The 22,509-nt window shown below is 37.3% G+C and overlaps 1 protein-coding gene across 5 annotated transcripts in view; it reads right to left on the reverse strand.

Annotated features, from left to right (window-relative positions):
* Positions 1 to 297: 297 nt before the first annotated feature.
* The window catches only part of TTC39B (tetratricopeptide repeat domain 39B), a 145,020-nt gene continuing 122,808 nt past the window's right edge, over positions 298 to 22,509 (reverse strand). For 4 of the 5 annotated variants that reach the window (XM_007969198.3, XM_037998375.2, XM_073021617.1 and 1 more), the window contains 4 exons: positions 19,554 to 19,662; positions 15,278 to 15,395; positions 12,613 to 12,729; positions 298 to 8,771 (listed from right to left, as the gene is read on the reverse strand). In XM_007969198.3, the coding sequence (XP_007967389.1) occupies positions 8,681 to 8,771; positions 12,613 to 12,729; positions 15,278 to 15,395; positions 19,554 to 19,662 (435 nt within the window). In that variant the 3' untranslated portion in view covers positions 298 to 8,680. The remainder of the gene's footprint in view (positions 8,772 to 12,612; positions 12,730 to 15,277; positions 15,396 to 19,553; positions 19,663 to 22,509) is intronic. The other variant, XR_012094794.1, reaches the window with a different exon arrangement.

Genomic DNA, 22,509 nt, shown 5'->3' on the forward strand with positions numbered 1-22,509 from the left:
AAACTGAACATGTCAGCAGCTAATCTTTGAGCTATTAAATAAATTACAAAAAGATGAGAGAAAAGGCAATCCTTCCTTGAGACAACTGTACCATCCCATTTATCTCTTCATGCCCAGGACTTGGCCAAGAACTCGGTGCAGAGAAGGGCCTTCATACCTGTATGTTATGATTAAAAAAAAAAAAAAGTCTTACCAAGAAACAAAAATTCAAGTTCATATCACATTAACAATTAAAGACCAGCAAAACAGATGTCGTGTACTGCTTCCACATGAAGACCAACCAGAATAAGACTGCAATTCCATCAAGTGTAGTTTATTTAAATAACAATTCAATTGCATGTTAAGTAAACCAGTTGTAGCAATATGAAAATATAGAATTCTGAGGAAAACTGGCAAATTAAACCTGTATCTAAATGCAGCGTATTCTGTAATACTACGAAATGAAAAATAAAATGTGTTGACTTTCAAGTCGGGATGATTTATTTGCACTTAAAAATACAATTTCTAAGAAGACATCTGTTTCCAAAAACGTCCCAATGGTAAAACTGGGCTACAGGAACTGTTGTCATCATGTTGAAATTTTAGATTTTATATTAGCATTAGCTTAAAAATCATAGATGATAACATTAACACAAAATCAGCAAGAGAATACTCATTGGGAACAGTTCTTATGTTAAAAATATCAGAGGTTCACAGTTTTCTTCTTTTTTCTTGACTTACATTGATAAAATGCTTTGATAGCTACAATCAATTTCACTTTCTAGTACCAGATCCAATGCCTACTTGATCAGCAGATGGATGTTACTAACACATTCATTTTATATAGAACTCGCACATCTTCAGTTTCTAAAAATGTTTTGCTCTGCAAAACTGTGACCGCTGAGAATGGGAAAGATAGGAGACTAAAATGTAATGAGAAGAGAAAAAGATAAAATGCTGACAATTTTTACTAACAGAACATTAAATTATAAAGTACATACAGGTAGCTTTGATGATTCAACGAGAAACTTCACATTAGTTTACAAAGTGCTATGGCCTCTAATTTTATTTTTGTTTAATACAAATGAAAGTGAAATCCACACATTATCAAAGAATTGTGAACTCCTTCTACATGTGAAGTTAACAGAGGTTTTTAGGTGGGCAGACCACAAGACAGGTTTATTTTGTATGTTTTAAGGCAAAGCAAAATCTCCCAAATGAAACATCTACAAAATACATTTGCTTTGAGAATAAATTTCAGTAATAAGAAAATATTTCTCACTTATTAAATATACATATTTGCCTTTACATTTGATTTAGCAACTTGAATCAAAAAATGCAAGTGTTCTATGAACATCTGCAAATCAATATTTTTAGACACCAATACATAAATGAGTCAGTTTTCATTCAGGTGTTTGGATGTCAACAGTCAGCAAAAGAAAAAAAAAAAAACAGACTACTTATGGAATTTTCCCTAACACAATATGAGAATGCAACATATTTTTGAGAATTAAGTAATTTTTCTGGACCATACATATCAGTGAAACACATATGTTCTCCTTCTGCAAATATTAATAAAGAGAACTCAATAGTGCATAAGCCATTAAATTTAACCAACAGCCTAAGATTCAAAATGTTTACCATAATCTGTTTATGTAAATTATTTTCTTAAAGAAAAAACAAATCACTCTATAGAAAGTAACTGTCTACTTTGAAGAATACATCACTTTGGGGAAAAAATGTGAATAAAAGCTGAACTTGGCCAGGCTCTCGTGATGGCTCACGCCTGTAATCCCAGCACTTTGGGAGGCTGAGGCAGGTGGATCACCTGAGGTCAGGAATTCAAGACCAGCCTGACCAACATGGAGAAACCCTGTCTCTACTAAAAATACAAAAATTAGCCAGGTGTGGTGGCACATGACTGTAATCCCAGCTACTTGGGAGGCTGAGACAGGAGAATTGCTTGAACCCAGGAAGCAGAGGTTGCAGTGAGCCAAGATCATGCCATTAAACTCCAGCCTTAGTAACAAGAGTGAACTCTGTCTCAAGGAAAAAAAAAAAAAGCTGAACTCATTTATTATCCCCAAAATTGCTACCTGGATGTTTGTCTACACTAAAAATAGGAATGACTTAAAATGTCTACATGATTTCCAAGGCAAAGAGTGTCATACCTTCAAATTGAGTAAAACCATTGTATTAGTCCATTCTCACACTGTTATGAAGAAATATCTGAGACTGGATAGTTTATTAAAAAAAGAGGTATAACTGACTCACAATTCTGCATGGCTGGGAAGGCCTCAGGAAACTTACAATAATGATGGAAGGCAAAGGAGAAGAAAGGCACCTTCTTCTTCACAGGGTGGTAGGCAACAGAAGTGCTGAGCAAAGAGGGTAAAGCCCCTTATAAAACCATCAAATCTTGTGAGAACTCAGTATCATGAGAACAGCATGGGGGAAACTGCTTCCATGATTCAGTCACCTCCCGCTGGGTCCCTCCCAGGACACATGGGGATTATGGGAACTACAATTCAATAAGAGATTTGAGTAGACACACAACCAAACTATATCAACCATGCAGCACTTCACAATAATACAATTCCTTTAAAAATGAAATACGTAATATTCTTTTTTCAAATTTTTTGGCTATAAGTCTGCTACACAGAGACCAATTTCTTTCTTTCCCAAATGGTACCCAACAGACTACCAATAATTAAAACTAATTTACTAGAAAATATTAATCAGCAATAAAACTGAAGGTGTCACTGGGATATGCCAGCATCTCTTAAATTCGTTGTTTAAATTAGTGTTTCTAAAAACTATGGCATTAACATACAAAGTGTATCGTATGTTAATATTCAACAAGTTTTACATAATGAAATTTGTTATTAAAGTGTCCTGATTTTCCCTATTAAATATCCAATCTGTAGGCATTCTTTTTAGTTAAATACAGTAAGCCAGCTGCTTTGATTTCTCCATGCAATGTCCTGTTACAGTATTACTATGCTAAACACATGTCATGGGTACATTGTATGCAGAAGGGAATGGGGCATAGACTTCCTCTGAAGCTAGATCCACCTATCTCCTCTCAATAATTCAGGCCAACAACCTGCTCAGCCATCTCAGTCCACTAAACAGTCCTTGCATCATTTCTTTCTGCAGTTATTAAGTTACAAAATGACTAGAATGGACTTCAACAGTCCTCTAAGAGGAGAGTCTGTCAAGATCAGATAGCAACTGCTCAACATAAAAGATATCTTCCCTGATGATGAATTCTCATGTGCCCTTTTCATTACATTCCAAGTTCAACATTTCAAAGTAACTAAATCTAACAGCAAATGTATAAAAGACAAAACTACCAACAGTAGGCAGCAGAAACAAGTAATCTAACACTTAAAGACAAAAATATGTAAATAACTGGACTCAGGAAGGGAGGATTTGGAGAAAAATCCTGCATTTCTTTGGAAAGAACTGTATAAAACAATGTCTATTTATTATTTGTAAGTTGTTTTGTATATAGGTATCTATAGATACATGTATCTTATGAAGAAATATCTAAAGAGATTAAAAATGTCTTAATTATATATATGCATATCACTTAGGTATCATACACATTCAAAAATAAATTATTCTCTAAGTGGGTAACATGTATCTACAACCTTTATTTTTTATATATATATATATATATATTTATTTATTTATTTTTTTTTTCCCTTTTTTCTTCTTTTTGAGATAGGGTCTCACTCTGTCACCTGGGGTGGAATGCAGTGGCATGACCTTAGCTCACTGTAGCCTCAAACTCCTGGGCTCAAGTGATTATCCCACCTAAGTTTCCCCAGTAGCTAGTACTACTAGTGTACTCCATCATGCACAGCTAATTTTTTTTTTTTTTTTTTTTTTTTTTTTTGGTAAAGACAGGGTCTCACTATATTGCCCAGGTTGGCGTCAAACCCCTGGTCCCAAGTGATCCTCCCACTTTGGCTTCCCAAGTGTTGGCATTACAGGCATGAGTCACCATGGCCAGCCTCTAAAAACTTTTAAATAGTAATATTGGCCTAGTTGACAGAGTCAATGTTGAAACATTAATAACAAAGCAATTGAAAAGGTTTCACTAGATTTTGCAGAATAATTTTATCTTAGAAAATATTGGGCCAGGCACGGTGGCTCACACCTGTAATCCCAGCACTTTGGGAGGCCGAGGAGGGCAGATCACCTGAAGTCGGGAATTCGAGACCAGACTGACCAACATGGAGAAACGCCATCTCTACTAAATATACAAAATTAGCTGGGCATGGTGGCACATGCCTGTAATCCCAGCTACTTGGGAGGATGGGGCAGGAGAATTGCTTGAACCCAGAAGGCGGAGGTTGCAGTGAGCCGAGATCGCACAATTGCACTCCAGCCTGGGCAACAAGAGCGAAACTCTGTCTCAAAAAAAAAAAAAATTAATCATGAACTCTATCTTCTCAAAGATGTGAATCACTCTTCTATGACTCTAACAACTGTACTTTGTAAAAAAGTAAAGAATGTCTGTAAAATCAAATTAAAATCATAATCTCAAAAATAAAATTTCTTATTCTAGTACATAAGGAGTTTGGCGGAGGGAGGGCAGAATAATGTTCAAATATGCCAATGACACTGATTATCTGCAGATAAACATGATGAAATGAAAGTATAAGGGCACTTAAATAGAAAAAGCAAACTTCACAGATATGTATGTGAAGCACAAATCAGGTGATCATAGTAGACAGCAACTAAAAGCCAGAATTCCCGAAAGCAGGCTATTGGGAGGCCTTTAAGAAGTGCAGCACGTATGAGTGAATGCTCTGTTAGCATTCAGCACCATTCCCACATGTGCTGTAAGCCATTCCGGGTGCTCCGCAGCCAAGGGTGGCAAGGGGCTACTGTACTGGGCAGAGCAAGGCTGAGGGAAAACAACACAGCTTACAAGCTCATGAGGACAAGGTAATTTTCTAAGATCCATTCCAGGCCCAAGGAATCACAAAATCTTAGGGTATTAAAACATCACTGGAGTCTTCATTAACTCATTTTAACTAAATGTATTTGAATTTCAGATTTCTAAATATGGAGAGTATAAATAGGAAAAAAAAAAAAAAAAAAGCAGAAATACAGGGGGGGAAAATGAATGAAGCATTAGATAATTCCAGAAGATTTTCCAGTTGGCCACAAAGACCTTTTTAAAAATTATTTTTAATGTCCAAGCTGGGGGAAAAACCCTTCTATTTATGAAGATCGACAGACTAGACTCACTTTAAAAAGGAGTGGATCATGAAGTCAGGAGATCGAGGCCATCCTGGCTAAGTTAAGCTACAGGCTGGGCAGGAGAATGGCCTGAACTCGGGAGGTGGAGTTTGCAGTGAGCTGAGATTGTGCCACTGCACTCCAGCCTGGGTGACAGAGCGAGACTCCATCAAAATAAAATAAAATTAAAATTAAAATTAAAGTAAAATAAAATAAAATAAAATAAAATAAAGGAGTCGAATCATAAGTATTAACACCAGGGATTGTTAGTGTCCATCACAACTACCTCTAATAGTAGCTTTGAAAGAGAAAACATTCACTTTTATTTGAAATGGTGGGGGGAGCACTTTTTCTTCGCACACTCGATACTGATTTGAAGCCCTAATAGAAGAATCATAGAATGACCTCAAAGTTCAACTAGTCTAAGCTTCTAGGACAGGCAGAAATGGCAGTCACATTAGCCCTGCTTAAACTCACCCCTTTGCAGAAGAACTGGTCATTGATTTTAGACTGTTGGGTTTTCCGATAATGAAAAATCTTCCTTCGCACTGATTAATCTGGAATTCAGCTTCCTACAGCTTTTATCCACTTGTCTCATCTCTGCCTTCTGAGGACAAAGACAGGATCAATGGACTTAATTTTCCTATATAACTTGGAAACTTCTTGTATCAAGGAGCACAGAAAACATTAACATATATGTCCAGATAAGAGCTGATGCTGTTCACCTTTCATTCATTGTCAAGGGGAAATCATGCCTTCCTCGTCACCATTCCTACAAAGCACAATGTTACTTAAATTTATACAGCACCAATCAGAACCCTGCCTCTCCATTAAGGGGAAAAAAAAGGCAATTATGCCAGGAAGTACAGGAATTGCACTGTCAGACACAATGGGCAACCCAACCCCATCATAAATGCCCCTCAAAAAACTAGATAAAACTGTCACTCCAGTATTCATTCTTCACAGAACACCCTAATAACTCCAAAATGCAGTATTAGCTGATGCCACAAGAAGTTGGTGTCACTACAATATCTTGAACATAGCAGGAAACACAAATATTTGTAGCATTTTGATATTACAGTACTAAAAGATCCACTGGATATACTCTCCATAAAGAATAGGAAATAAAAATAAAACAAAATATAAATAACAAAAAAGATTTTTATATGGAGATGAATTTCTTTTATATTTTTTAGTAATGCAGAGTTAAAATAAAAATGGCCACTCTAAGCTTAAAATTCTTTCATTTTATACCCAAGAGAATTTTTTTTACTGACTTGCAGCACTGACTTGCAGCTTCTCCCAGTAACAATGTAAGAATATATGCTCAGTATACCCACAGTCACAATGTAGGTGTATGCTTTCAAAAATAATGTTACCAAAGCTCTTCTAAGAACTTTATAAACTTTTTCCAAAGCTATACACAAATAATTTTTAATGTATTTTCCACTACTAATTATAATGACAGTTAATTTTATTTTCTATTTTGTCTGTACCTAAAGTTGTATTATTAATAACACATTGATATCTACCACCATAGTATCTGAAGGGGTGGTACTCTGACTTGAGTTCTATTAATCATCTTTCATTGGATACACATCCTCAGTGTCGGTCAAGAATTGGTACCTTGAAGAAAACAAGCCACACACTGCTTGATACATGTCCATGTGGCCGGGAAACTACTTGATACAGGTCCATGTGGCAGGGAACGGCAGGAGCAAGTTCATCTAACCTGGGTAGCCTACTCTCAACATCAAACACATGAATACACAGAAAAGTATTTGAATTTCTACGCTTCTTTCATTTTACAACACAGACCACAGTATCAGCCAATACTTTTGTGCCGATACTGTAATCCGGGCATAAAAAACCATAATTATTATAATAACTCATACTTTTGTATAGCCTTTTACAGTTAACAAAAAGCTATCAAATGTTTTATCTAATTAAGCCCTCACAAGTACCAAACACTATGCCGCTATCCACACTGGGGCAACTGAACCACGAAAAGCTGAGCTACTTACTCCGTGTCATGGAACTATTAACCCACAGAGATGAACTCCTGACTCCCAATATGTGGCTCCTTCTGTTCAACTGCAGAGGCTTCTGTGACAAGTTATTCCTCAAAATGGAAACAGAAATAAGGCCCAGATTCATCAACTCATGAACTGTCTTTCCTCACTCTGGATGCCACAACACATATGTGTGGGGAATGGGGGACAATGGTGATGACTGAAAAATAAAACACTCCAAGTGAGAATGGTTTGCATGCAACATTTTAAAGTCATTTGTTGAAAATAAATACCTAATACATAGACTCATAGTTACAAAACTGAAAGAGACCTTGAAAAGTCATCTGTTCTTTAATCTAGATTTCACAGAAGAAGAAAATATGGTGACACACAGGGCACGGCAGACTCCCTAAAGGTCCCCTCACTAACCGCTAATGGGTAGCAGAATCAGGACCATACGGGGTGTCAAGTTCTCTTCTGCTCCATGCCCTGATTCTGTTTCCCAACTAGGGACTAAGCAAGGTCCAGATATCTACAAGGAAACATCACAGTGCTGGAGAGGTTAGAAAACTAGGTCTTACCAACATCTTAAGTGTAAAAATTATTGATATTTTACATATCATTTAAAGCAGCAGGAACTTTACTTCCTAGAAGAAAAATAATCTATGTATGTATTTCAGGCTCTCATTGCTAAGGTTAAGAAAAATTCCTAAAATATGACACTCTCTTCCCATTAGATACACAGGGGTTTTTGAATTTTGTTATTATAATAGACTTAAGTACATTCAAAATCAGTCTCTCCAAAATGTCACCACCTTTAATCAAATGAAGAGAAAAAAACCATTAACTGAATACTGGATCATCCTTTATAGATACGGGTCTCTTCAACCCATGAAGTACATTACATCCCATCCGTGTTCATGTTTTCAGACTGTCTTTTTCAGAAGTCTTCTGAAGGTCACTGCTAAGTTATTTTAAATGTAAGTGATATTTATTTATCTTCTGAAATTTAAATACTAGGCAACAAAATATCTCAAAAGTTTAACTACCCGCAAATCTAAAATTGGCTCAACTTGTAAGCTATTTGCTAAACAATATCAATTTCCACATTAAAAAAATAAATAATCTAATTAGACTATTGCATCTGCAAGTCTTTCAAAAGACTTCTTCACCCCCCAATTCAAATCTAATATGAAATTCTTTTGGGGGAGGCAAAATATAAGAATTGTCTAGATAATATAGAATGCCATTCCATAGGAAAAAAAATTATGTAGACCAACAGCAAATCTCTCAGATGATAGAAAATATTGACAATAAAATTAGTTTTTTGTCTCTTATTCACAATATCACTTTTCCACTTTAACATAAGGTTGAATCTATAGCAGATTGCCGATGCTAATTGAGGGAAAATTCCATCCTTCAAGTTCTGATCAATCTGAGGAAGGTTTTCTCCAGAGGTGAAGAGCTGCCTGAATTCTGAAGTGTAGTCTGGACTCCAAGGAGTAATCTTTGTAGTTGTTCCTGAAGACAATAACAATAAAATTGCATAGTCAAAATTTATTTATATACCAGGGTACCACCACTGTCCCATTCCTCTCTGTGATCTGCTTATTTACTTTCAAACTCTAAAATGCGTAACAGATTCTGGTTCTGTTGGGGGGTTTTGGGGGAACTGCAATAATCTGCATTTCTAGAAGCTTCCTGGTGGTCATCTAAAGGTCATACTTTGAGTAGCAAGGTTCTGCTTAATTACCAAACCATTCGTAAACATAGCAAGAAGGTTGTAAGAAGGGCTGAATGAATTTTGTGAACTAGTCCTAAGTAATTAGACTTCCTTTTTTAAATTGGAAAATTTTTTTTTCTTTCTTTTTTTTGAGACGGAGTATTGCTCTGTTGCCCAGGTTGGAGTGCAGTGGCGCGATCTGGGCTCACTGCAAGCTCCGCCTCCTGGGTTCACACCATTCTCCAGTCCCAGCCTCCCGAGTAGCTGGGACTACAGGTGCCTGCCACCACGCCCAGCTAATTTTTTTTGTATTTTTAGTAGAGACGGGGTTTCACTGTGTTAGGCAGGATGGTCTCGATCTCCTGACCTCGTGATCTGCGTGCCTCAGCCTCCCAAAGTGCTGGGATTACAGGCGTGAGCCACCGCGCCCGGCCTAAATTGGAAAATTTTAAGGTAGATGCATATAAACATGGTTAGCATGATCACATGATCAATCACTCAAGAAACTGAAATGAAACAACTGCAACAAAGGCAGCAGAATTACTTAATGACATCAAAATTAGTTATTCCAATTCTCAAATGTAAATATCAATGGTTTGGCCAATAATTACATAATAATTAGGTCAATGTCTTTAAAGGGGGCCATAGAAATGCAAAGATTATTTAAAACCTGCCTAAGAGCATTAATGTTGACTTCCTTTTACCAGAATTGTTAAGAATCAGAAAAATGAAATCCTTTTACATACTGCCTTGGCCCATGGATGAGTTATAACTGCTTTCTTCACAGTGGCACTTATTTCTATAGCCCTTCATTTTGAACAGGTGTAAGGGTTACTCACTGGTAATCTTGATGAGGGTTAGTAAATGTATTATTCATAAACTAAGATCAATATCTTACTGGAGTTTACAAAGGATGGAATTGAGTATTTTCCTAAATGTCTGGCCACCAATGTGGGCAACTTTGCAAAGCTCCTAATACATAAAGGGAAAGTACAGACGACAGTCTTGGAATTACTGGGAAGTATCTTTATGTTTGAATCATCAGTATTGTCTTGAGTTAGTGGAGGCTTTTCATTGCTTTTTAGCAGTGAGTTACAGCCGGGCGCAGTGGCTCAAGCCTGTAATCCCAGCACTTTAGGAGGCTGAGATGGGCGGATCACGAGGTCAGGAGATCGAGACCATCCTGGCCAACACGGTGAAACCCCGTCTCTACTAAAAAATACAAAAAAAACTAGCAGGGCGAGGTGGCGGGCGCCTGTAGTCCCAGCTACTCGGGAGGCTGAGGCAGGAGAATGGCGTGAACCCGGGAGGCGGAGCTTGCAGTGAGCCGAGATCCAGCCACTGCACTCCAGCCTGGGCGACAGAGCGAGACTCCGTCTCTAAAATAAAATAAGATAAAATAAAATAAAATAAAATAAAATAAAATAAAATAGCAGTGAGTTACTAGTCTTTTATTTTTATTATGAAGTTGCCTTATTGTACATTGTATATTCAAATAATGAATATTTGGAAGAGCAGGATTTATAATCCATAATTTTCCAATAGCTGGATTTGAAGATATCTATATCGAACACCTGAAATATTGGTCATACGCTCAACAAATTAACTTTAAAAGCAAGTTGCTCTCATATCACCTATATCTAAATATTTTAAGGAAGCCCTTCTTGGCTCTACCATGCCCCTAAAGCTTTTGCCCCATTACGATGTTCTATTCACAGCAAACATCCTAAAAGAGTTGCCTAAAGTAGCTGACTCCATTTTGTTTGTCACCTCACTTGTCAAAGTCACCAACGATCCTCATGCTGCCAAATTCAGCAGCCACTTCTCTGGTCTTACCTTGTTTGAGCTCTTAGTTGCTGCCCTCATAACTGACCATGCTCTTTTTGAAACACTATTTGGTTGGTTTTCCTAGATGTCTTCCTAACTCTCTTAATCTTCTTAATCTTATCGTTTAATGTCTAAGAAGATGGCATATCCCAGACATTGTGCTAGACCTCTTTCTCTAGCTATATAACATTCACAAAATGACTTCATCATGTGCTATTACTTTAAATACCACTATCTCTGTGCTGTTGACTGAAATCTCTACATTCAGCCCTGACCTTACCACTGAACTCCATGCTAAGTATGAATGTCAACTTGCCATCTACCTAATATGAGTACCTAATAGCCATCTTAAAGAATCATGGTCTGAACAGAAGCATGTTTTGTTCTCTCCCCAAATATACTCTTCTAAGTATTCCCCAGCACAGCAAAAAGCATCATCACAGACCCAGTGGCTCAACCTCCTCAACGTGATGTTCATTAACTGTGACTTCTGTCAGGAGTGCTCCCTACCTATTTGGTTGACTTCTAATGACTGATCTCAAGACTGACTTTAATTATGCAACTCTCAGCTACAGTATCATTTCCTCAAGGAAATATTTCAGAATCAATCTATCCTGAAGTAACACCCAGGGACCATGTATCATATTACAAATCTCAGCAAACACATACCGCTGATTTATTTTTCTTTTTGAGGTGGAGTCTCGCTCTGTCGCCCAGGCTGGAGTGCAGTGGCGTGACCTCGACTCACTGCAAGCTCTGCCTCCCAGGTTCACGCCATTCTCCTGCCTCTGCCTCCTGAGTAGCTGGGACAACAGGCGCCCGCCACTACGCCTGGCTAATTTTCTGTATTTTTAGTAGAGACAGGGTTTCACCATGTTAGCCAGGATGGTCTCAATCTCCTGACCTCGTGATCTGCCCGCCTCGGCCTCTCAAAGTGCTGGGATTAAAGGCGTGAGCCACCGTACCCGGCCCTGATATTTTTCTTGTCTATTTAATATCTCCCTCTAGCTAACAGAGCAGAAACAATGCCTGCTTAGTTTATAGTTGTCTCTCTAAAGCCTTTACTAGTGTCTGACACATAATAGGTGCTCAGTGAGTAATTGCTGAATTTGAATAAATGGACAAATCACTGTTTATGACCTAGAGCTAGTCTGGCATTCTTTCTCTACTGCAGGAAGTGTTCAAGGCAAACAGGCCACAGGGTTTTTGCCTTACCTATGTGATCCATGACCACAGGTCTAAAAGCTATTGCCTACCAGAATGATAAAAATACTTTGAAACTGCCATGATAAACAGAAGAAAGAGAGAGTCTGGGTAAGATGTGCAAGCTTCATAAGATCAATGGCTCTTCAAGGAAATAATAGGTATGGCTGAATACACTGAAGGCTGGCAAACAAGGACCCAAGGGCCAAATCTAAACACATCCATTTATTTACATATTACCTTCTATGACTTCTTTTGATATAATGGAGTAGTTGCAATGGAGACTTTATGCTACAAATCTAAAAATATTTACTCTCCAGCCATTTACACAAAAAGCTGGCCAACCCCTGATACAGAATAAAATAAGTTAGAAATCTTTCAAATAGATGCCCATAATCATATCTGTAAATAGTCACAGGGTGAGGCAGTAAGAGGGCTGGAAACAGCACAATTACAGCAAAAGCCATAAGCATAAATGTTAGCAAAAGTAGCATTATTACTAATTTGACATTATTAATTTTTAAGTATATAATGTTACTGCTGTTGTTATAGCAATATTGATACCTCTGACTCCATAACGATCAAGGAAAAGCTGCCTTCAACACTTACCTTGCAGTTTCTAGGAACTTTATGGCCTTGTCAATTTCCCCCTGGCTTTTATACAAAGATGCCAATTCAAACAAAGTGAACGGCACTAGGTAGTGGTCATACTTCAGTAGCTTTTCACTGAAAGAGCGGAGGAAAAGCAAGTAAATCTTAACAGAACAAGAAATACATATTTTCCTAAATATATATTATTCCCATTCCTCAGAAAATATGTGCAGCACTAAGTCTATTATCATAGAAAAGCCGCCATTGTATAGTTATAGAATTCATTAAACTATGGCAATAAATAATGTTCTTTTCATATATTAATCTTTTATTCCTTAATGTAAACCCAGCACTGATGGTTGATTGCTGTCTCTTAGGTAAATCAGTGCATACAGATCTTTAAAGATTAACCCTAGATATGGCAAGATCATCTTTCTGAACATGCATGTGTTCAGAAAATGACTCCATTTAGAAATAAGAAAGTTGTTTTATTTTTAAACTAAGGTTCAACTCCCTTTGTACTTTAAAGCCTTATAATGCTTTAAAAGGCCAATAAAGAAATGGTCAACACTTAACTCTCTGGTTATAAAACATCTAGAAGCACTGGAAAAAAAAATATAACTAACACCATTTCAAATGCATAGCTTAGCTCACCAGAACATAAGAAAAAACCCTCAAGTGTCGAAAACAGCTAGAATTGAAAAAGTGAGACTCTACATATGTGGGATGATGCTGAATGAGCCCTGTGGTCTGCCTCCATCTGAGTCAAGGGCTTTGTATCCTAATGTCCATGCAGGAGATGAGGCCTTAGGCCCTCAGAAAGCAGGGCGCTGAAACTGAGACCTCTGTTTAAAGCTGGGATCCTTACAGGACTACTCCTTAAGAGAAAGGCAGGTTAGAACAAACCCACTCACTGGCAAACGAGAAAGACAGTTGTCTCCTTGGCCAGCACTTTCGATGAGAAGAAAAAATAATTCCTTAGGAAATTAATAACCAATAGGCATGCCCACATTGAATGTGCAATTCAAATTTATATTGTCTAAATGATCCAAGAAGTAGGCAATGAAATTAACAAGAAAGAGGCGCTGGGCAGAAAAAACCTTTAGGGTACCTGACAGAAATAAAATGCAAAATCACTGTAGAGCAACTCTTCCTCAATATAGCCTCATAGTAATCTCAAGATAAAACTCCAATGAAGGTGAGTTCACAATCCAAAATTATAAAGCACATAAGCAAACAATTCACTATGAGATTCACAGACAAAAAAACAGCACAATAGGTCATCCCTTTGATCATCCTTTTAATCCTTATAGAAACACTAATAAAATAGAATTCCATGGACACTTCTTTAACATGTTTACTAATTACAGAATATTACTAAAGACGGTACATTTGGGAAGCATTTTGTCTTTATTCTTATAGGGGAACCACTCCTCCTATATTCCCATCAATACTGTCAGGAAGAAGGGGATCAGGTGGCCGTGGACGGAAAGGCACGTGACACAGAGCACAGGATGTCCACCAGCAGTCTATGGCTGAGGTTGTTTTGGCTTGCAGAATATTTTCAAAAAATTTGAGGCAATATTTTAAAATCAGGTGATTTTACATAAAATCCAGATTCCAGGCTTTTTCATGAAAAATGGTAGGGATTATTGCTATTGGGCCCACACTGTGCAGAGCAATAATCAAATAGAGCTGAGGAGTGTGCCTACACCCTTCAGAGAAAACACCCTAACCTACAGAGCCTACCAATTCTATTCCTGCTGCCACTCGGCTGGCCTGATCAAGTCAGGTTACGTGTCTGGCCCCTGTAGATACTGCCTTTGTGATACAGAGAAAAGGGCCAGGGATCAGAACCTTGATTCAACTCTATGGTTAGTAATGGAGCAGGACATCATCATCAATGCTACTGGGGTGGAATAAAACCAGAACAAAGCTCAATTATATACAGAAGAATTGCCCTTTGCCAAAAGAGAGACAGAGTGCTCATCACATGCCTCTCTTTCCTGCCACATTATTATCACGGTGATGGCAAGTCTGTTTACTCAGCTCTGAATCCCTAGAATCCAGCACAGTCTCTGGCACACAGTGGGTGCTCAAATATCCATGGAATAAATGAATGGGCAAACAAATGCATGAATTAAATTAGTATCGGAAGCCAGGCATAGTAGCACACACTTGCAGTCCCAGCTACTCAAGAGGCTAAGCTGGGAGTATCTCTTAAGCCCAGGAGTTCCAGGCTGCAGTGAGCCATGATTGTACTACTTGTACTCCAGTCTGGGCAGCAGGTAAAGTCCCCCATCTCTTTAAAAACAAAACAAAACAAAACAAAACAAAACAAAAAACTAAAGAAGTATGTAAAAAATAAAAAAATTAATGAGTAGCAGAGGTTCAGTATGATGCTGCCAGAGCTTGGCTAGACACCTGTTAGTTGAGCTATAAATACAGTTTTTGTGAGTCATCTTTAAACACCAAGTAGAAATACATAAAGCCATATTCCACCTAGACCATAATTTTGTTCACGAGGAACAAAAGCAACAACAAAACACTACTGGATTTTCTTTCTGGTAACACCAAGTAAGAGTTTAGCAGTAAGAGATAAAAGCATTTTGTATCACTTTCTCACAGCAATTCCCCAGAAACCACAATTTGCACTTGGGTTGGTTTTATTGTTTGGTCTTACCTTTCCACAACATGATTGTAACATAGTTCAGCTTGCAAGGGCCGCTGTAAGTTCTTGAGGCAACATCCTTTAAGTAACTTCACTAAGCACTCGTCATCCACAGAGAAGCTGTTAAAATCTTAAAACAAAAAACATACAAAGGAAACACACAAATAAAAATACTTTTTAAGATCTTAAGAGAAAGAATAAAGTTTCAGAAGGATCATTTAAAAATAAGGAAAATATTTTTTGGCATTTGTTATGCCTCACTAAATAAAATACAATGAAATTATTTTAAATGAAAAGAGCTGGGCACAGTGGTTCCCATCTGTAGTCCCAATGCTTTGGGAGGTCAAGGTGGGAGGCTCACTTGAGCCCAGGAGCTCAGGATCAGCCTGGGCAATACAATGAGACCCCATCTGTACAAAAAAAGTTTTTTTAATTACTGGGCATGATGGCATGTGCCTGTAGTCCCAGCTACTCAGAGACTGAGGCAGGAAGATCACTTGAGCCCAGCAGTTCGAGGCTGCAGTGAGCTATGATGGCGTCACTGCACTGCAGCCTGGGTGAAAGAGCAAGACCCTATCTGATACATACATATATTCCTACAATGCTGAATTTACTATAAAAGAACACCATTTTATTAAGGAGTTCACTCTATCCACTTTAAAATATTCTTCAGGTGGTCACACTCTGAGTTTTGTGACCTTAGATACCACAACCAGAAATCTGAACTCTAAATAAAGTAAGAGTTTTATTAATCCTATCAAAGGTAAAGCCATGAGGAACAAGAAGGCTGCCTCCTCCTGTTGTTTGGCTTCTGTGTTGGCTTCAATACAGCAGTGGATAACACTTCCATATGGAGAAACAGATGGCCTTATCCCCACTAAAAATTCAGGAAGTAGAATACCCTCTCCAGATCATTATATGTTTACTACTTATCAATTCTCCCAGGTTGTGTTCTTTTTGGGGGAAATTATGCCATAAGATTAAACAAAATGGTTCTGAAGTACATGAAAGGCACCTAAAATCTCCACAAACTTCTAACTGCTTGAGGAAAATGTCAAGCATTTTTTCACCACTTTTTCCCTTTTGAAAATGCTCTCTGCATTCTACAGCCCAAGGCAAATGTCTGTTAAACAGAAGGAACCATATTATGTGTGACATCTATCTGACAAAGGTAGCCATTCCACATTTACACTTTTGAAATTTTCTTGCAAGTTACAGGCAAGTACAACATTATTCCAAGACAGACTGACAATTTACACATTTCAGACTGTGACAGTAGAGAGGATAGCAGTAAAGGGAACACACGAGGCCTTGGGAGTCGCTCCTATTGAAATCCTCCTGCTTTCAGCACAAACCTCAGAAATCATCATTAACACATGCTGGCAGTTTAGATGGTAAACCACTTGTCTATGGAGAATAACGATGCTACTTAACCAACCAGAGGGGGGTACTTCTAGGTGCTGAAAACTGAATATTCACCTCTAACTTTCAAGCTCTGATAGGTCATTCACCCAGAAAATACAGGTATCCATAACACATTACCTTTTCTATTATTAATTAGAATCATTTTTCTACCCAAATAAAATTCTATCCATTGCTTTTAATCATGGATGTTAAAATAGACATTCAAGAAGTAATATCTTTTAGGACCTAGAACCAAAACCAAAGGGTCCATATTGGATGCTAGCTTGTAGTATCATTTTTGTGCATTCTACTGAGTTTCCTGTAGCATTGTATCGACAGTTTGTGTTATGACAACATTCTGGTGCTCTGTGAATGATGATTTTGTTGAGGAACAGACATAACATCATGGGAAGTTAAAATACCAGTAAAGCCGCATGTAACTTCTATGATGAACTTGAGTTAGGCATATGGCAGGTGGGTTCAAAAATACCGTATTCCTCCAAAAATCTCAGATGGCAAAATCATTATTTCCTCCGACTACAAACCATTATCTAGCAGATGATTATTTTCCCTTGAAGTATAAATGCTTTGTCATGATTTTCAAACTCATGAATGTGTTCATAGATGAACATTTCAACACATAACACACATGTAATATGTTTCCATTTAACATTCAAAGAAAATTACATGATAAAGCTACTAGAGCACAATTTTATCACAAAAGATCTGCTGAACTTTTATGGTAGATAGGCTGAGAAATAGGGAAGTTTGAACCCCAAACTACAAAAAGTATCTATGCTGAAATTTTTAGAAGCTAGCTGAAATGCCCCCAAGAGAAAAATCTGAAAAAAGATTTAGAAAGCAAAAAATCATAAAGTCAGTATCACTTTCCCTTTTACATAACTCTCATAATGTTTGCTATATAATTTCATTAAGCAAATTAGTCAAAGTGGAACTTCTGGTTACATGTTGAATTTAGTTAAGATTTCAAATGAAACACTATTGGAATTAATACCAAATGCCGACTCCAGGGACGTCACCAAATTCTGTTCTGTCTTCAAAGTTCTATCTTTTGGATCAGCGGCCAGCATTTAATAACTACGGCCAGAGCATTGCAGAGTAGAAGATCAGTTGTATCTTCTACCATCTTTTACTTCAGACACACTTGCAAAGCTAGGAGAAGCCAATACACAGCCAGTTTCTAATATTGGGGGTGGGGGATGGGGTGGAAGATGATGTAATCTCAGGTTTACAACTTCTCTCCATTTTCCAACTTCTCTCCATTTTCCAATTATGGACTTTTTCTTCCCTGCTCTGAAGGATAGGAGCTTAATTACTAAACTGTCCTAACAGTTCAAGGTGGCAAGGAGAGCAGGAGATAATCTTCTTGCATAAAATGACTCCTAGAAGAGGTCATAAGTTTCACATGCAATATCTGACAAAGGTGATCTTCAGAAAACAAACTAATTATTTCACCCAGAGAGAGACACACAAAGCCAAAACTGTGGGTAAGTATGGCATGTCTGTCTGTCTGTCTCAGCTCCCTCCTGCCCTGCTTAAATATCTCTAAAGCCTATCATCTCAGCATGTCATTAAGAGAAAAAGGAATGGGTGGAGGGGAGTGACTCGGTTTTCTACATTTCCACTGCATTTTACTGGCATAGTCTGATAAAATATATTTCCCCTCGAATTTTGCCCCCAACAAATGGGGGGTTGGGGGCGGTGAAGAGCTTGCTCAAACAGACAGGAGCTGGGCTCCTGGAGTGCCCATCTTTTTCCAGTTAAGAAAAATGAGGTAACTGTTAAACTTTTTCCCCACCATTCCTGAATTTCTATGCCCTTTATCATGTTTATCATCACAGAAGTTCTCATTTTACTTATGTTGTTAGAATATTACAAAAGACCATTTCTCTTGGGATAATACCTAAGTGACTTGGCATTGAAAAGAAATATAACACAGGCTATCACTTACGGCATTGTTTACCCCTCTTAAAAATACAGAATCAAAAAATGTCAGGGCAAGGAAACAACTTTGGATAGCATCTGGTCCAACACTCCTCCCACTTCACAAGAAAACAGAGGTGTTACCCAGAGTCTGATGGCTGCAGAGCTGGACTATAAGCCCAGACTGCCTGATTCTGATTCTCCTTTTACCGCATCAGCTGCCTCCAGTAAACTGAAGCGTGGCCTCTAGCACAACCAAATGTTATAGGTAGAATAAATTGTGATAACATTTCACCTTGAAAGCTATTCCCTGTGTCTGCAGAAACACACTAACGGTTAGACAGCAATAAGGAGGAATAGAAAGAGTCGCAGCAAACTCAACCCAGAGAGGAGTGCATGTTTCCTTGTGCTGCTCTAAAATTCCAATGCTGGGCTTCCTCCCTTCATCTTTTTTGTCACAGTTTTAAGATATAGTTCACATACCATACAATTCACCTATTAAGAGTATACCACTCAACGGTTTTTAGCATATTTACAAGAGTTGTACAGCCATCACCACAGTCGACTGTAGAACACTGTCATCACCTCCCTCCCCAAAAAGCTATCATAACCCCTTCCATCCTCCATCCTTCCATCCTCCATCCCTAGGCAACCACTCATCTGCGGTCTGTCTTTATAGATTTGTCTATTCTGACTATCATGTAAAGGGAATCATATAAGGTGTGGTCTTTTACAGCTGGCCTTTTTCCCTTAGCAAGATGTTTCCAAGGTTCATGCAGTTGCCGTGTGTGTCATTCCTCACCCAGACCTCTTCAACTCAAGTTCTTTGTCCTTGTGATGTATACAAATTAATGTAGGCAGATGTGCACAGGGAAAACACAGGACAGGGGTCTGTCTGAGCAGAGACAAAGGCTCCTCGGTGCCTACTGTGTATACTTACTTTGACTTTGTAAAGCTGCCTCAGCTTTTTCAACAGTTACCAACAGATTTTCAGAAAGGTCTTTTCTTTTGCTCACTATTGAAAAACCATTCCAGACATACATCATTTCCTAATGAGGAAAAATGAAAACCATTTGCAGTTATATGAGGTTATTCAAGGTCCTTTATGATCCCCAAACAATGTTCATGTGTTTTGCCTTGGTTTCTAGGAACCTCAAGACAGTATTTACAGATAATTTTCCTTTGTTTTTGCCTTTTATACTGTGAAGTAATTCAGTATATACGTTTTTACCAAAAATTTAATTTACTCATTCATATAACAAATATTTATTAAATATCTATAAGCATTTAATTCTTTTGGAAGGTAATAGAATACAGATACAGAAATAAATATTTTAAACCGATACCATGAGTAATTCTGTTTAATGTAAACTTTTGTTGTTACTTTTAAGTAAAGAAAAATATTTTTAAGTGTCTGCCAGTTGTTTACATAAAATGTTTCCAAGAATATCACTGGAGATAAACATTGGAATATTTTACTGGGCTTAGGATCTTTTATACCATTAGAAACATGGTCCAGTAATGTAATCCAATATGCAGAAAACGTATTCATTTAAAAGCCATATGGCTGAATGACAGCTCCTAAAATGTAAACTAATGATTTCTCATTACATATTATATTTAATGGGCTACCAGATGAGAATTTTTTTGGATCAAAAGCAAATGTGCTTTTGCTTGAAAATATTTTTCTGATGTTCCTGATAGTGCAGTTAATATTTTTAAGGGTATGAAGTAAGCAGGGTAATTAGTATCTTCTTGGAAATAAATTTTAAGATATGATAAAAACACTGCTTGAAAAGCCTCTTAGCAGGAAGTAGTGGAAATGAGAATAACACATTCAAGTAGAAGGGCGGCAAATGTATCTTTACCTTATGGCACCCAAAACTAAGATCATGACACTCTACCTTCATTCAGTTTTACATGTAACAGTTTCGTGTTGCTAATAAAGTAAGAGGTCAATTCAATAACAAAGTATTTTTTAAATTGATGATGATCTTTTAAAAATTCCTTTTATGGATGAAATCTTTTTATCGGAAGGAGGCAAGCTCATATCTGAGACTTTATGAAAAACAGGCTTTTGGTAAAATTCCTAGGTACAAAAAAAATAAAAATAAAAATCCCAGTACTAACATTTCAAGCCAATTTCCTATACATTCTACATCCATAGACCTGGAGAAAGAAGTGCAGTGAGTTAATCTTCCCTATGGTTCTTAACAGTCAAAGCAGGATACAATTACATACACACTGGTATCTAAGTACTAAGGCAAAGAATGACGACAGTCTAGAAAATTTTCAGTAGAGTTCTGTGAGACAGAAAAACCTTCCCAGTGCAAATCACCTAATAAAAATGAATCAGGCATGGAGCTAACGTTCTAACTGGTTAAGCAGCAGAAGGCTCTCATGTGAGCTGGGAGAGGGAGATGTTTGGTTATTTGTGGGATTTACGCAGTGTTCTGGTTTTTATTTGTGCTCAGACATGATTACGGAGTGGTCATATTTTTGTCTTGCTCCATCACAATCACAGAATGGCCCTGTGTGATGCTGAAGTTCTCTGAGTTTGCATTAGGTAGGAAACACCTGGACCTAGGTGCTAGGCACCGGCTAACTCCTGTCTGACCCATCAGGGCAAGGCTGCATTGTTCTTTCTCATAGGATGTATGAAGGGCTCCCATAAGTCATTAAGAAAACAATCAACAACCCAATGAAAAATTAGAGAAGAATATGAACAACAATTCACAAAAGAAAAAAAAAAAAACGAAGAAACACATGAAAAGATGCTCCACCACATCCACAAGGAAATGCAAATTAAAATGGTAAAATACTGTCAGTACTTATTTAAATTGGTAGAGCTTTTTTTGAGGGAAATTTAACACTATCTACCAAAATATTAAATGTATATATTCCCTTGAACCAGGAATTCCATTTTTAAAAAATCCTTCACAGATAATTATATGCACACGTACAAAAAGAGGATATTCATTGTAGTGTGTAATTACAAAAACTGGAAAAATCTAAATAACTGTCAAAGAGGAATAATGAAATAAACTCTGAATTAAAAAAAAACAAAAAACAAAAAACTCAGGAAACCCCAGAGTGGAGGACCACAGACATCAGCTTACAATGAACAACTTTCCTGTGCTGACTATCTATATAAAAACTAAAGCACCAGAAGAGTCATAGTAACTTGATATATTCAGTATTTTTTGAAGAAGACTTCACTAAGAAAATTTAAGTTGAAATTGTGTTTTTCACAGAAGCCTTGCCTAAATGGCATAAAGTTTAAGAATGTGAGCTGGAGCTAGAATACAACAGCCAGCAGCCAGTTATGGCTCTTGAGCACTGGAAATATGGCTAGCCCAAACTAAGATGTCCTCTAAGTGTAAAAGACACACTAAATTTTTAAGACTTGGTTCAATATGAAAGTATGTATGTATCTCATGGATAAACTTCTACCAATTACGTGTTGAAATGACAAAATTTTGCATATACTGGGTTAAACAAAATATATTCTTGAAATTCATTTCTATTTCCTCTTACTTTTTTAATGTGGCTATTAGAAAAGGTAAAATTATATAATGTGGCTTGCATTAGAATTCAACTCAACTTCAATGGAATCAACTTCTATCTAAATTTCTTTATCTAAAAAATGTGGTTAAGAGTTAACTATACTAAAAAAGTTGTAAGAACTAAATGATATGTTTTTAGTAGCCTTTATCCTAATGCCTGGAGCATACTAACTAGTCAAAAACCATTAGCTACAGTTTTTATTTATTAATTACTTATTTAGAAATGTTCAACTTACAACAAACTTAAAATGGTTTTTAAGTGAGCTAAACTTCATAACCAAATTTAGATATGCTCCCTGCTGCTGTGACTAGATAATTTACTTCTAGTAC

This window comes from Chlorocebus sabaeus, chromosome 12 (genome assembly GCF_047675955.1).
Source record: "Chlorocebus sabaeus isolate Y175 chromosome 12, mChlSab1.0.hap1, whole genome shotgun sequence".
NCBI classification, from domain to species: domain Eukaryota; kingdom Metazoa; phylum Chordata; class Mammalia; order Primates; family Cercopithecidae; genus Chlorocebus; species Chlorocebus sabaeus.